The sequence below is a fragment of the Solanum dulcamara genome, chromosome 4 (genome assembly GCF_947179165.1).
Source record: "Solanum dulcamara chromosome 4, daSolDulc1.2, whole genome shotgun sequence".
NCBI classification, from domain to species: Eukaryota; Viridiplantae; Streptophyta; class Magnoliopsida; order Solanales; family Solanaceae; genus Solanum; species Solanum dulcamara.
Window position 1 is genome coordinate 11,969,064 of NC_077240.1, and position 16,958 is coordinate 11,986,021.

General features: G+C 36.8%; 1 protein-coding gene across 1 annotated transcript; it reads left to right on the forward strand.

Annotated features, from left to right (window-relative positions):
* Positions 1-214: 214 nt before the first annotated feature.
* Positions 215-16,887, forward strand: LOC129886266 (uncharacterized). Its single transcript, XM_055960871.1, has 15 exons — positions 215-442; positions 787-1,017; positions 3,207-3,521; positions 4,138-4,245; positions 6,209-6,398; positions 7,084-7,346; positions 8,217-8,346; positions 9,446-9,516; positions 10,315-10,569; positions 10,651-10,727; positions 11,799-11,890; positions 12,575-12,657; positions 12,742-12,813; positions 15,898-16,023; positions 16,321-16,887. Exons 1-15 carry the CDS (start codon positions 296-298, stop codon positions 16,357-16,359), a joined length of 2,199 nt encoding a protein of 732 aa, XP_055816846.1. The 5' UTR covers positions 215-295; the 3' UTR covers positions 16,360-16,887.
* The last annotated feature ends 71 nt before the right edge of the window (positions 16,888-16,958 follow it).

Genomic DNA, 16,958 nt, shown 5'->3' on the forward strand with positions numbered 1-16,958 from the left:
AATAATTAAAGGAGGTACAGGGGTAATTAGTTTGGCCAAAGAGGTATATAAAGAAATTATTTAGAAAAAAGGTATGGAATGATAAATAGTTTATTTAAAGGGTCTATTTTGTGTAATTTTGCCTTATATTTATGTAAATGGGCCAAAAAACAAACAAATTGGTGTCCGGTTCCAAATGGCTTACGGCGGGTAACCCGACCCGAACCATCTGAAAAATCCTACGCAACTGAAGAGAGAGAGGGTTTCAAAGAAACACCGCAAAACCCACAAGAACTATTCTGAAACCCTCTAAAGAATGGTGGCAAAGAAGGGAGGAAGCAGAGGAGGAATGGGGGGAGCAGATGATGCAGAGGAAGAATTGGCTCGTACCCCTTTGCAGGCTATTATTTTGGCCGATAGTTTCACCACAAAGTTCCGACCCATCACTCTTGAGCGACCTAAAGTAACCTCGCTGTCAATACCCTTAACTGATTTTTCTTTTAGGTGTCGCTACTCACTTTCCACTGTTACAAGTGTTCCAGGCAATCTGAATCTTTGTTTTTTTTCTTAATAGCAATTGGGAACAATCCAAACTTGTGGTATCTTTATTGTAGTTTCTAATTTTCTAATTATATCTGCATCAGACATGTACACTTTTTTCGACTTGATTGTAATATTACAGGAAGTAGTACGAGTGTCAAGACTTAATTGTTAATACAAATTTGAAATGTGCCTATTCGAAGTATATGTACTGGCAGACCTATTATTATAGGTTTATAATACAGTTTAATGGTTTACGCATTGCAGGTACTGCTGCCATTGGTCAATGCCCCTATGATAGATTATACATTGGCATGGCTTGAATCTGCTGGTGTTGAAGAAGTTTTTGTTTTCTGTTGTGCTCATTCTAAGCAAGTGATTGATTATTTGGATAAGTCCAATTGGTTTGGCCAACCAAACTTTTCAGTCACAACGATTGAATCACACAATGCTACTAGTGCAGGAGATGCGTTGCGTTTGATCTATGAGCAACACGTGGTATGTAATGACATTTGCTTATCATGTTGCCATTTCCCCCTCAAATTAAAACTCAATTAGTGGATGTTACAGTTTACCATACTCACTGAACAAAAAAGGTACATGTTATCCTTTGGTTTTCTATTTTAGTATATAACCAGTGATCTTTCTAGATCTTTTTAGGATCACATGGAAATAAGGGGTTTTGTCAACAAAGGCACAGAAAATAGTTAAAAAGAAGTTTGATCCTAATGCCTTGGACTTTATCATGCAATTAGCATCCTGATCCTATTTGTCATTATTTAGTACCGTGTAGCTGCCATAGGGTGGGATAAGTTGTTCCTACTATTGTTTGTGCATTTGGGGAGTGTGGAAAATTATTACTAGTTTTAAAGGCTATAACCTGGTTGAATGAGAGATAACAGTAGGGATAGGGGAGGTTTGGGCATCAGAGATTTGAGGAACCAGAACAACAATCTACTGATGAAGTGGCTTTGAAGATATAATGAAGAGGGGCAAGCTCATGGAAGGATTTATCAAATGTAAATATGGTGAAGATGAAGCTGGTGCAACAATGTCAGTGCTGGTACAGTGTATGAAAGTGGGAGATGGCAGGAGAACAAAATTCCGGGGAGATGCCTGGAATTAACAGATCCTATCGAAGGGATCTTTTCCGGATCTGTTCATGCTATGCAACAACCCAGAGGCTAATGTCAAAGATTGCTGGACACCATAGGGATGGAACTTGTTCACAGGGGCTTTAGCTATTTCCTTTAGATTCTGAAGGAAATAGCTTCTAGGTTGAGTCAGCTAATTCACAGGGGCTTTCCAGTTGTCAAAAACGAATTCCACACAATGTTACATAGGTAAATGTAATTGTTCTAAGATGCCTAAGTTAAAACAAGTGTAATTATTGTAGAATATCTACCGTCCAAAACTAAATCGGCCACGTCCAGAGTACACAGGTCAACTCTTCTAATACTCGTTGAATATGGATGTTGATTCATGATCTTAAAAAAATATTTTTTACATATTTAAAAATGACATAAAAATAAATCACAATTTCATGTTAAAGGTACTTGTAAATGTGTGAGAATTTTTAGTAAAATTTTTTGGACTCCCCAATTAGTTATATCGCCATTCTTTTGGGATGAAGGGAGTATCTTTTTCAAATGATGTTTAAATCATTGGGAACAAGCAGCAATAGTTTTGCAAATCATAGATCAAAGACTCCTCTTGATTATCCTGTCTTTGTACTTTTGTCAACCTCTATGTGCCCATTTTGATGTATACAAGTGGTTTAAAGATTGTAATGAACATATTTTCTCTAAACTCTACCATCACTCCCTCTTTAATAACTTCTTGTGAAATGGGAAATAGAAAAACACTAATATACTTCATGTTGTTTTACCCTTTACTTGGAGATGGACACATATGGAAAGGTTTTCTGTTAAGATAGCTGTATTAATGCATAATCTAACATGACTTTATCTGAGCAGGACTTGGTTGGAGTCCTAGATTAATCTTTATGACGTTGTGTATTGGCAATCCGTGATGCAAACATTGTTTGCTTAGTAGATAGAATTGTAAAATGAATCAAACAAGGATGGAAACCATGGCAGATCATGGTTCAAAACTTAGTTGAGGCAAAAAAAATGCAAGGTGATATCTTCCCCATCTATCTTAGCCTTGGTGGATAGAGTTACGTGGTACTTGTGCCAGTGAAGGTAGTAGGTATCTGGTAAAATATTTGAGGAACACACAAGTTGGTCAGAACACCACAGTTATGGAAAAGAGAAAAGATCAAAGTTGACATTGACCATTGTGTGCCAGTCAATGTTTGTTTTTGGAGATGAGGAAGATGTTCTCCTCTCCTCTTTGCATTCACTGTTCTCTGTGTGCTTAAATTTGTAGACTTAGTGGGTGTTTGGATTGACTTAATTTTAGTAGCTTTTGGCAAGCTTTTAAGCTCTTTTTTAGTTTTGGAATGTTTGGGTAACTCAAAAAGTGCTTTTAAGCACTTTTGTAAGGCTGAAAAAGTACCCAAAAAAGCGAAAAGCCAAAAGTTGGGTGTTCCGAACTTATGGCTTTTAGTTTTTAGCTTATATGCAACTTTTAAAAAGCCAATCCAAACACCCCCTTATTATTGTTGAATTTGGAGTAATTTTTTGTTAATTTGATTAGTTGACTCAACTTTTGGGCTTTTGAAGATACGCGGTGATTTTATCCTCGTCAGTGGAGATACTGTGAGCAACATGTCACTATCACAGGCACTTAAGGAACATAAGGAGAGACGGAGAAAGGATAGCAATGCTGTAATGACCATGGTCATTAAACAATCAAAGGTTTCAACTATAACTCACCAATCTCGTCTTGGAACTGAAGAGCTGTTTATGGTAATTGATCCAGAGACGAAGCAGCTGCTGTATTATGAAGACAGGGGTGATAATTTAAAAGGATATTTGTCTCTTGACAAGGCATTGCTTACTGATATTACTTCCATTTCCCTTCAAAATGACAAGCAGGTTTGTTTGGTTACTCTTGTTATAATATTTCTAGTGTTGCTAGTACTGCTGCTAGTTTGAGCAATATTCTTGATAATGTGTTGCATGATCTGGTTTTAATAACTTGAGATAGATGAGGTCCTTGGATGAGCTGTATGAGTGGTTACATTTTCTTTTCCTTTCCTGCTTGATTTTATTGACAATGTTATTTATTTTATTGTCAATGTTATTTACAGATTACATCTGTTAAAACAAAATGTTTGTTTCAAATTCAATGCAAATGTTTTGCAATAGTCAGTATTTGTGGTTCATATGTTTGTTTTTCCTCAATAACAAATGGCGAGGGTTTAACATAGTTAAGGTATTGCATCTGTTGAGGTTTATTTACTTTCCTTTGTTGACTTCACTAACTTGTTATTTACTCATGTTTTTAAATGCCATTGTTTCTTCTTTCCTAGTAAAAACCATCATTAATAGATGAACTAATAAGAAAAGTCCTAGTTTCTTGTAGCTAAATTCACTCTTCATGTATGATGCTACTCTTCCTTCCATCATCTTGTTTTGGAGAAGGCTCCTGATTATTTTCATTTCTTTCTGTTTATGTTTGTGATGAATGATTGGTAAGTGTTGGTTGCAGGATTGCTACATTGACATTTGCTCCCCAGAAGTTTTGAGTCTTTTCATTGATAATTTTGACTACCAACATTTGCGGCGTGATTTCGTCAAGCTGTTGCTCGTCGATGAAGTATGTTTAACCCTTTTTATTTTGTATTTCTCTTGACGAATGCTGTCCTTATACCCAAGAAAAAGTGAGAAGCTCAAGCGAAAAAATAATTCCATTGAAAAAATGTTCCTAGTTTGGTTCCACCCCAAAATCTTGCTACTGGTTTTGAATGGTTTTTGTATGGCGATGTCTTCATTCGTAAATTTTCGGGGCATTCCAGAAGAATGAATTAGTTATTATTGATCCTAAGTAAGTAAATAGATATGTTCGTTTCATTACAATTTTGGTGAACCTGTTCTCTTGCCCGTAAGTTCACTTAAGTTCATGTAAAGAAAATATCCTAAAATTGGGTTCTACGTGCACGAGGAAGGGGGCTAGGAATCTATAATGACCCATTCTTAAAGTTTAGCTGGATTCTTATGCTTTAACATGGTATGAAAGTACGTTGAGGTGTTGTATTTGAGTATCACCGATACCTTTCATGTGTATGGAACGATTGAGATTTGAGACGAATCTGGTCTGCATGTTAGGAGGCATGTTGGAGAAGTAACTAGATAAATAAAAGTTTTAAAAATATTTTAAGCTTTAGGTACTACCCACTATAGCATACTCATTAAAGAATCTAGTTGTAGCTTTTTCTTCCTAACTTAAAGAAGCGGAAACAGAGTCAAGTGCATCCAATATAGTTTAGCTCCTGGAAGTCTTAGCTTAAGATGTCATTTCTTTTATCAAGTAAAAGATTTCATTGATAATAACAAGGCCAACTTTGCCGTAAGTATACCAAAAGAGGAGAAACATACAAACTATGATTCTTTTCAAAATACATTTAATATTCCGTACAAATAGGAACTATGTGGGTGCACCAAAAGAAAATAAGGGATTGGAGATTACTTTGCAATTGAGGAAAGCTCATCTCCGCCTCTTCAAAAGCTCATATTCCTCTCTTTCCAAATGACCCACATTAGAGCAAGAAGAGTAACATTCCATATCTTGTGCCTACTTCTTCTAGCTCCACTCTTCCGGCCTAAGTTGCTTGGACTCGGTCACTTTGGTGCGGGTATCCGATATAGGTGTAGATCTAGAGGTTGGATCCTTCGCGATCTATAATTTAAGATTCGGGAGTACATATTTAGGTACAAATAGGAGTGCGGGGATTCGGTTAAAATAATTCAAATATCTAAAAATAGAGTTATATGTCTAAATCATGAGACATTATACAAGGTATTTCAAGGAGAAATATTGCTCAAGAGGAGAATCCCAGAAGGGTGGAGGTGGCCAGCATAGCCCTTAATGCCGAGGAATACAAAAGTTAGCAGTTTAAAAAAAATAGATATATTTCCCTCGCATGCAGAATATCTCTGCCCCTCTCAAGGATCACAATTGGCAGAAAACATTGTGGTTTTAGCATATCTTATGTTGGACCTGAAAACATGATTTGATTGTCTTTTGGCGTGTGAACTATGAAGTCCGTTGGAAATTGGAGACTCATGGATGCTCAATTTTTCCTTCTCATACACCTAAATTTCTCTTGCCTTTTTATTTTGGTAAAGTCTAAATGTGTGTAATTTCTATGTATTAAGCATTAGATACATATTGTGCATGCTGTCGTTTAATTAAAAGGCAAAAAATAGAACCTTTGTGGTATACAATCTCCTTTAATTGAAAAAGAAAATTGTGTTAATGGAGAATCAAAAGGGTGCTAAATTTAGGAAACAATAAAATAAAGTGTGCTAAAATCCGGAGACTGAAGTGCCAGTACCGCCCTGGTGCTGATGAATATATTTGTTACATTTCTCAAAAAATATAATAAAGTCAGGAGACCAGAAGTCCTCCAAGTTCAAGTGACATGGTACTATCCATCTTTCATAGTCAGTTTCTTTAGCTATGAATATATGTATTGAAATCTATCTCCTGTTTGCGTGGCTGAGCATCTCTTCTTGCTTCCTATATCCATATTTTTATTCTCAACATACTTCTTATTCAGATAATGGGTTATAAAATCTACACTCATGAAATTCATTCAAGTTATGCGGCTAGAATTGACAATTATAGAAGTTACGACACCATTAGCAAGGACATTATTCAGCGGTGGACATATCCCTTGGTGCCTGATGTCCAGTTTTTTGGAAATTCTGCTACTAAATTGGAAAGGCAGGGGATGTATCGAGCACCTGGTAAGGGCCAATTCCATCTTTTTATCTTCTCGCTTTCTAGAACATTTTGCTAATGGATTAACTTAGGATTGACATTTTGAAGAGGGAAATATTGAATTACAATTTATGGTATTCTCTACTTTTGGTAGATGGATTGTATAAATGAGTTTTTTCCCACATTAATAAAATTATTTACCTTATCAAAAGAAATATTGAATATCAATTTCAAATCTGCGGTTAACTTAGCTACTGAGCAAGAAAGACTGATGGATGGAAATTTAAAGGACATGTAATGGCTTCAAAAATGTGGTAATCTAACAGGTTTTGCTGTTCACACGATTTAACTTTTATTGCTTTAGTATCTGATGTGCTTGTTGTTGAGGATTCGTATATCTGACCCCATCTAGTTTGAGATTGAGGTCTAGTAGTTTTCTTTATAGCATCTGATGTCCTTGTAAGTTGCGAGGTTTTGCTGCTAGAACACATGCTATATAATAAAGCAAGCTAGAATAGGTGCGTTACTAGAGACAAAGGTATTAATTATAAAACTTTTAGTTGTGTCCACTCATGTGGACATTATTTCTGATTGATATTTGTCCACACGTGATAATTTATGCTACCTTTTTGTGAAAATGGTATAAGTGATACAGATTTTGTCATTTTTTCTGGACTCTTTTGACATTATTGTTTACCTGCCATTTCTTAGAAATTAAGCAATCCCGCTCATCGAAAATTGGTCCCTTTACTGTCATTGGGACTGGAACCAGTATTGGGAACAACACAGAGATTTCGAATTCAGTTGTTGGGGAAGATTGCTCAATTGGGTCAAACGTCACTATAGAAGGTTGCTATATATGGCATAATGTCACTATTGAAGATGGTTGCAAATTGAAGCACTCAATAGTTTGTGATGGTGTGACAATGAAGTCTGGAGCAGCTTTAGAGCCTGGTGTCGTCTTGTCTTTTAAGGTAAGTGCCACTGAAGAACCAATAATGCATTCTGGATGTACTAGTTAGACCTGTTTTTGATGAATTTCAATTAAGCAATTCACATATCGTAACGTTGCCTCTAGACATCATCACTTAAGAGGTGGAGACCAGATTATTTATGTTAAGCTTTCTTGGCGGTTCTTTCTGGACAGGTTGCTATATATGGCATATGTTTCTTGCTTTTGACTAAGATCTGGTGCCACTTCTTTAAGCATTTCTTTGTCAATAAATTGGTCAGTTCGAATGAATCTATGGTAAATTATATCAGGGGTTTCCACCCTTCCTCAATGCCATGGAAAATCCTCAATGTCAAAGGGATATATTAAACTGAAACCAGAAATTTGACACGTAAGATCAGGCTCTATCTTATGCTTACCTCATATACTGAGCCACGAGTTGTGGCGTAGAGGGTTATTTTACTTGAACATAGAGGAAGCACTTCTAACTTAAAGGGTTTAGACCTTGCAAAATCAATAGTGAGACAGAGATCTTATGTCAAATTGGAACTCTTGATTAGACACGAATGTTTCTTAATTACCTGGTTACTGTTTAGATTGTTTCTGCTTACAACAATATGTCCTATCTTTTCCCCTCATAATTTGCCTTTGCCCCAGAGCCCCATTTGTGGGATTACACTGAGTATGTTGTTGTATAATTTGCCTTTGCCCTTTTGCCTTTTTATCCCTGGTAACGGTTCTTTATTGAACTTAATAACTGTTGCACACCAATGTCGCACACTCATGTGCCTAGTTCTCCTTTCTTTTAGGCTGTGCCAACATATTTGTCTGTTTAATAATTCCAGCCTTTCCCTTTTTTATACTTCGAAATCATAGCATCTATTCTCCTCAGGTTGTGATTGGCAGGAATTTCCTTGTACCTGCTTACTCCAAGGTATCTTTGCTTCAGCAACCTATAAAGCAAGATAGTGATGAGGAACTGGAATATGCTGACAATAGTAGTGGGATCACTGAAAGTCCATGTAACTTTTCTGACTTTTGAATATTGTATTTTGGTGCAGTGAGATAATAAATTTAGCTCGTATGTTTCTATATTGTACCATAGATGATAGACACCCAGGTGGAATGATGTTGGCGTTTTACGCATTCTTGTTTCTTCGTCTGCACTTTTTGAATTTTGATTTGCCCTGAGGACTTCCACACAAATATGCATTCCTGAAAACTGTTACTTAGATCTGAAGTACGGTGGACTAAAGCAGCATTCCTGAAAACTGTTACTTAGATCTGAAGTACGGTGGACTAAAGCAATTATTATCTATGCTTGAGAATGGTTTCTCAGTTATGCAAATGTACATCATAGACTCTTACGCCAAATCACTTAACCTAGTTTCTTTCCTAATCCGTCCTAAATTCTAGATTTTCCCAAAATAGGGAAGTTAAAAATCTCCAATAATTTTGACAAAACTCAAATTTAGGACAGAATAGTAGCGAAACTTGGATAAGTAATTTGACATAGGAGAAATATGACTAGATGGCCACCCCAGACTTTCCATGCAGGCTTTAGGCTTTGGATTGTCTGCCATGTACGTCCCAACAGAGTCCCGTTCATGTTAAAACCTTCAATTTTATCTTTAGAATGTTTTCTTTTAGCCTTTTTTCTGAGTATTTGACTATATATTGTATTTTCATAATGAAAAATTTGTGAGATTATTATTTATAGATATAATAAATAAATTTTTGTACATTTTTAGATGTATATTATGTATTTTTCATCATATTTATATTTTTATCTTATGGTGTGACTTGGAAGAATGTCTTCTCGTTGGATACCCAACTGCCTTGGGGCTATTGGCCTGCCCCGTTATAAATAAAGTTCTACCTTTTTTGGTTTTGGAGGAGTAAATTGATTCGAAATGTCGCAGTTCTCAGTTTGGTGGAGTCAAAAATTTCCCGTCTGCTAGACATTAAACTATGAGTCCGAAAATGTGCATCTTGTGCTTGTTGGTAAATGATGTCTTCTGGTGTTTTTTCGATTTGTTGTTATTATTACTGTTATATGGTTTTCATAAGATTCTCTATAATTTATGAATTAACGACGACCCTTAAATTGATTTAACTCAGCTGTCTCTGGTACTTTGGACCTGTTGAATGAGGAAGAGAGGACTGAGTTACCTGACTCACAAGAGTATGAGGTGAGTTTAACGCTTGCTGCTAAAATTACTTCTCAAATAAATTGATCAAGCACAAAATGCTTCTTTGAAAAATTACTTCTCTGAAAAGCTATTTTGATGAATGTGCTTCTCAATAAGCAATTTTTAGAATTTTGTCCAAATAGGCTTTTAGTCATCATACTATCACTTGTATTTGATCAAATTAGAGGTCTAACATAGGACATTGACATTGCACGTGATCTTGCACTCCTCTCAGATGTGATTGTTTTATAGTCTTATTTTGTTTGTATGTCCTCACATCCATATTAACATATTTATTTCTACGACACTCATCTTGGGGATATATTGGGCTTCTAGGGTCCAATAGACACTCCCATATAACATTGTTGGTGTCCCATTGTTTTTTAGAATTTACTTTCAATTTGTTAGCATCTTTTAAGAATTATTTTTTCTTAACTCTCTCCATTTCAACCGTCTAATTAGAATTTGTGTGTTACATCTTCATCTTTCATGCCATTCTCCTGGAAGATTGTAGCCTAGATATCTGAATTGTCTGCATTCAGGAACCACAACTCCGTCTAATCATACATCAACTTTATTCTTCTTATGGAGGCTAAACTTGGGTGCACTATTCTCTCATACTTTTACTTATCCTATAATCATTATAACAAATGGAAAGAGATGCTCTAAAACACCTGTCTGAAATTCTTTATTTTAAAAAAAAAGTCACCTGTCTGAAATTCTGTATCTTGTTTGAAAAGCCGAAGCTGTTATGATGCGTTAGTTGTTTGTTTCTTATACTTTATCCTGATTTTCCAGGTTGGTGATGGAGGACTAGGTTTCGTATGGCTAGTGAGTGAGGCTGGACAGGAAGAAGAATGGAGACACTCTGTTGCACCAATTCCTGTGGATAAACTTGTTGCAATCATGCAAATAACTAATGATGAAGCGGATTTACCAAATGAAGATGGTGCTTTTCTTCCACCTGGAAAACTGGAACATGACTCTATATCTAATGATTCCAATGAGGACGATGAAGACATTAGAGATGACTCTGTGATTTTTGAAAGAGAAGTAGGTTTTGATGGGAATATTTATGATTATTTCGTACTATTGTATCATAGATTAAGATCTCCTTTCCATTTGTTATTACAGGTTGAAGCAACTTTTCAAAGAGCTGTAGAGGAAGATGTAACAGACGACCATGTAATCTTAGAAGTTAATTCATTGCGGTATGTTAACTAAAATTCGTTCAATATCTTATATTCTTGAGTATGGTGTCTTGAGAAAAGCTTTTTACATGGAATTAATTTTTGCTCTTCCCTCGTGTTGGCTCCAGTTGCTGCATTATTTCATGCCAGTTTTACTACAAGATTTCCACTTTCTGTATATTCTGTAGGGTAATAAGTGTGCACCAAAAAGTTCCATCTCTTGCCCTTTGGAACAGTTCTTTAATTTCTGCTTCTATTTACCAAAGAGGGTCGAAGTGCTACTTGGCTTAGTGTATCTTTGCAAGGTTAAAACAGCGTCTTTCCTCTATTTCTTTTTTTTGCTGTACATCTTACCATCTTCAAGTATGTATTTGGCGGTCCTACTTTGTTGCCTGCCTCCTGCAAGAGAGTGTTCTGCTTCTAGTCTTTGGCCTTTCCTTTCATTACTGTACTCTAAACTGTATATGCAGACTTACTCTGACCGAATTCTCTGGTCTCATGTTGTTTGTCTTACTCAGACCCAAGATTTCTGAGTGCAATTGAAAGTAAATAAGAGGATGGATTGAGTTCTAGAAAGTATTAAGTAAACATAAATATGGAAACCTCCAGATTAGTTGTAGATAGTGCTGAGCAAATTTGTGGCCTCCTGCCTTTACCTCAACAACTTGCATTTATCTCTTGTATATTTTCACATTTGCTCTCTCTCTACACTATCATTATTTATTTTGTAGAAGAAGCATATCATCATAGGAAGAAAGACTAGTGAATTGAGGCTTGGTTGTTGTTGCTGTTGCATATAATTTCTGACCTCATTCAGAAGTAAATCGCAAGATCTTGCTCGATCTGTTATTTGTCAGGAGTCTTTTTATTTTTGTTAAGAACGTATATGGTTGGTAACCAAACAAGGGATAAGGCAGTACTAAATTTTTGTCCCAGGACTATCTATGCTTGTCCATCATACCAAATAACCCCCTTAGTGAAAATGTAAAGACAGTTGATTCAAATGCTAAATCTCTCTCATTATCTGTTTTGCAGAAAAACAATATTCTATTTTGCGATATTCTGTGTTCAGATTGTTCTATTTCATTGCAGGTTGTCATACAATATGGCATCTGCAGACTGTGCTGGTGCTTTATTTTATTCGGTGATGAAATTGGCATTGGATGCTCCACATGAATCACCTAGTGAGTTTTCCTTCTATTTTTGTGTTTCACAATATCCCAGGTTGTTGTAATCATCTGTTAGTTTGCTTTTCCTATTGCAATTTGACACAGATTGCTGGATTTATGGCATTTTGTGATGAGCGGTGCGAATTTTCCTGTCTTCATCAAAGAGGAGAAATAGCTTTCTAAAGTTTAGATTCATATTCACTTTGGCAACTTGGATGTCCACCAAATGGACATCTGTTGCTTAAATTCAAAGATCATTTGATATGCATGTCAAGTATTGAAGCAATATTCCCTTAAAGCTATAAACCAATTACAAATGGCACTTTTTTTGGTCAATAAAATGGTATTGTCTTTTGGCTTCCATTTCCAGTTTCTGAGATTAATTTTCTACTCTTTGTTGATGTTCTGTTGTTTGCTATGCATGTGCATTTCTACTTATATGTTTGTATTTTGCTTTGTAAATGTGGTATGGCTTAGATACTGAGTTTTAAGTATTCATTTTCATCACTTTCTTGATCTCAGACACTAATATCTTGGCAAGATATAAAGAATTTCGCTGGATGCACTTTCTTCTGTCTTTTTTTCCCTTACCCTTTTCTTTCTGGAGGTGGCTATATTTTTTGTCTAGTCTTTTTTCCTTTTTTTGTCTGCTTATGTCATATGGTTTGTGTATTCATCACATAAATATTCTTTTTTCAGATGAATTGTACAAGAATGTTGTCTCCACGGTTAGAAAATGGAAAAAGCTTCTGAAATATTACTTGCCAAGTATTGATGAAGAGGTAAAGAAACTTCCCCTCTCTCTAAAACAGGTAAACTATTTCTTATGTTTGGTGCTCATGAATATTCTGACTTGGATCTGTCAGATTGAAGTAATATTGAAGTTTGAAGAAATGTGCTTGGAGTCTTCCAGGGAATATTCTCCATTATTTGTACAGGTATATTGTTTCGTTCTAGAAGTTGCTTCAGGTTTGCAGTTAGTCATTAGAGGTTTGAATTATTCTTTTCAGTTTTTTGTCTGTTAGATGTGCGTAGCAAAGGGTTAGATCTACACAATCTATAATGCTAATTCACTGAATTATTGTAGTAGCTTGTGTTTAAGTTGATGCCATCTTGCATTTGCAAAAGCTATCATAATCTTGTTGTCTTACCAAGTAAGAAGCAATTCATTTTGGAGGTTGTTATTAGTGATAAAGATAATCTGTATGAACAATACTTATAAAGGAACACCATATGAATATTTTAAATTTTTTATTTCACAATTTGCTGTCACAAATTCTGATAATACATTTGCTTTTGCTACGTTGGCATGATGTGTGGTGTTCTAAAGAGCCTTATACTCCACTGCTAGCTGAGTGTCCTTGTTTTATTTGGACTATTATTGAGAAGAGTTGAAAATGTTGTCAAGGAAAGAGTTGAAGTTCCCTTGCCTTTGTCCCCTTGCCGACAACTCGTTGCACCTTAGTATACATTTGCAATTAACTGCCTTCCCACACTATTAATTAAATAAGAGAAACAAGGGCCAATGATGGGTTAGTGGCTACGAAGATATGCGGTTGATGTCACACCCCAAATCTGGATAATGTGACCGACACCCAATGCCTTTACCTTACCATCAAGCAAACCAACATTCATTTTATGCTTAGGCTTAGACAGTGCTATGCATCATGATAACACAAATATTAGAACCTGAATTCATGAAAAATTGGGTCTCGTTAGCCTTAAAATCATTTAGAACTTTTATACTAATCCATGAAATACACATGATACAATTTGAACATAATTACACAACCCTCAATTAATTTGGAACTTCTAATGACAAGGTTTATATAATAAAAGGGCAGCCCGGTGCACTAAAGCTCCCGCTATGCGCGGGGTCCGGGGAAGGCTTATTATACAAGTAGATATGGGTATGATAACAAGGCTTATTATACAATGCCGGAGGAGTCGAATGCCAACCCAATCTGCTTCCCCTAATTTTCCATCTGCGCCTGCAAGAGGAAAAACAACAATATGGCCCAAACGGGCTGAGTACATCCACTATAGGTGACAACTCTCCAATTCACTAGATGAAGCTTCCTATCAACTTCTGCCGTGTCTCATAAAAAATTACATTAGTCTTTCCAACCTGTCACTTTGCCAGGGGCTTGCAAAAGTGACATGAAATATGTAGGTATGCTAGAACGAGTACTTTTGATCAAAACTTGTTCGGCAAGTACCTCTTTTGCTATACCCGCAAGCCGCTTCTCCACTCTCTCAAACAATGGATTACACACTGCCAGATCTTTGCTTGAGGCACCCAATGGTAATCCCAGATAGGTAGTAGGTAGAGTACCCACTTTGCAATTCAGCACCTGCGCCATCTCCTCAATATTATCCGCTGCTCCAACCGGTGTGATTTCACATTTTTTGAGGTTGATATCAAGGCCTGACTTAACCTGGAACCAAATCAGAATCTGTCGCAAATGATCTGGCTGGGACACCTCTGCATCACAGAAGACCAATGTGTCATTTGCGAATAAAAGATGTGCAACTGCCACATTGCTATGCCCTCTGAAAGAAGCATCAAAGCCCTTCAAAAGGTCTCCAAAGACCACCCTAACCATCATTTTGCTCAAAGCTTCCATTATCAAGATGAATAACATAGGAGGTTAAGGATCCCCTTATCAGCAATGCAATATCCAGAAGTTGAACCTTTATTATTTTTGGTGTAAACAGGAATGTTTAGTAGAAATTGAAGATTTTTTTTTATGTTTTAGTCAATATGTAAGAAGGAAAATAGATAGAAAGCTTTCTCTATTTTGTAATGTCTTTTCTGGGGGACCACACAGTTTGTATTAGTATAGCTTTTAATACATAGATGTTACCATTATCAAAAAAAAGTCCCCGACCACTTCCCAGATACTAGTTTCTGGAACAAATGGAACTAACTGATCATTTCCGACAATATCCAGTGCATTTTCCGGCGTGAGGCAGTCGCCGGAGTAGCTCCAGCTCTGCAATCAGTGGAACACCCGTCGCAGTAGCATAGACCCTCGTTCTTCTGACTTCCTCAAATTTCTGTCCATTCCCGGTCTCGGTGTTAACCAGTTTCCATCCACTTTCCTACGCCTGTGACACTGGTGGAGGGAGAATTGGAATGCGAACAGCTTCGTAGGGTCGCCTCTGCCCTTTTCTCACATTCTGCTCTTCCGGTGGAGTTGCGATCTCTTATCTTCACTGCTGCTTCAGATTGCACAATACTGGAACAGTGTTTCCGGCCACACAGTTCATTGGCGAGCCCAGATTGACGCTTCTTGCCTGTTCAGCATTCGATGCATTAATCGTATCGACGTTATTTGAAACAGTGGTGTTACTGGCTTAGAACCGGTCGGCTCTTTTGATCGAAGATGGTTCAGCCCTTTTTGGTAAACCCCCTACCTGGTTCACTAATCCAAGGGCAATGAAGTCTTTTCCCTTTTCTAAGGTCTTTTCTCCCTTCCCAGAATTCAAAATTTCTGTGGTCTCTCTTTCTTCTATCGGTTACAGAGTTCCTGTCCATGGATTCCAGCAGCCCTGAAACACGCTTCTTAGCCACCCCTCCTTGCAGCTCCCTCATTTTTCACCTTCTCTAGTGGCAACATCACAGGACAAAATTTAATAGACAGCCATATTCTTCATCCCATAACACTATCCACCATAATAGATACATGAACCCGTCCTCCTTTCCTCACCAGAATCCTTACTCTAGACATATCATGTAGTCTGCATATGACATTCACAACCCCCCCCCCCCCCCCCCCCCCACAGGAATCTCGAACTTTCTTGAATAAATCAACAGACCAGAGATGAATGGGAAGGCCCACCAAATTCAGTCAGTCTTGCCGGAAAAGCGAGAATCAGAAAACCTTTCCCTTATTCAAATGCTTTTTGTGCTATCACACAACTTCTCTTGTTTGATCATGTATACTGCATCTGACCTACTTAAATACCCCGTATTCAATCTAACCTATATACCATTACTCTATTTTATCCCTCCGCAGATTTTGCATCATCTGTACGATCAGGACATTATACAAGAAGAGGCAATACTTGACTGGGCTTCTGAAAAGGAAGGAGCAGAGGAGTCAGATAAGGTTTTTGTCAAGCAATCAGAAAAATTTATCCAGGTTTGTAGTTACAGCACTTATAACTTTGCATATGATGACCTGCCGGTATTGCACAGTAACCTCAAAGATTCATTGGTCTATTTGCGATGATTGGTCTACTTAACCTATCTTGTCTTTCCATCCCAGCCTCTCCCCACCCCACTCCCTGAACCCCAATGCTCAGGAAAAATGAACAAGTAATATACTAACTTGTAAATTGAAAAACAAAGGAAGAAAAGCAAAGTTGTCTTTTCAATATTGCCTGCTTTACTACTTGAATCATGCATGCACATTATGAACTCTGATTTTTTTTTGCAGTGGCTCAAAGAAGCATCTGAAGAAGAGAACGAGGATTGACACAGTAATAGAGACTGTAAATTTAAAGCTGTTCCAACTACCTACAGCTACCTCACAGTTTGCCCTTTGATGAACATGGTACCGACTGCTCAGAAACCTGACACGGCTGAGAATCAAACCTTAACCTCTTTGTCCGTTGCATAACCTAAAATGTGTCATTTATACCTTTTTCATCACTTGTATAATCATCAAATAATTCATCTCTAGTGAAACTGAGGTCCCATTTAGTCCTGTAGTCTCGTCTTTAGCAATTGGAGAGGCCAGTTTTGTTTCAATAGAATTTTGTTTTGAGGAAACTTCGACATGTCAACTGTGTGCGGAAATGTCAAGTAGTGAAGGATTAGTTGCAATGAAGCTTAAGATTTTGGAGGGAGACATTGTTTCCTACTAGGTAATTGGCAGTTCTATACTGTAAAACAACTTTTGAGCTTCTATATATTGATTTTTTCACTGAAACGGTAAGAACCGCTTTGTTGTAACTATGATACCCTTTGGTGTCTTCTTGAGTATCTCACAAGAGCTTGCTTTATGTTATTGCTGTTGTATATTATTAACCTTTTCCTTCTCTGTTTATAGTTTCTCAATTTTTCTTTTCTGAA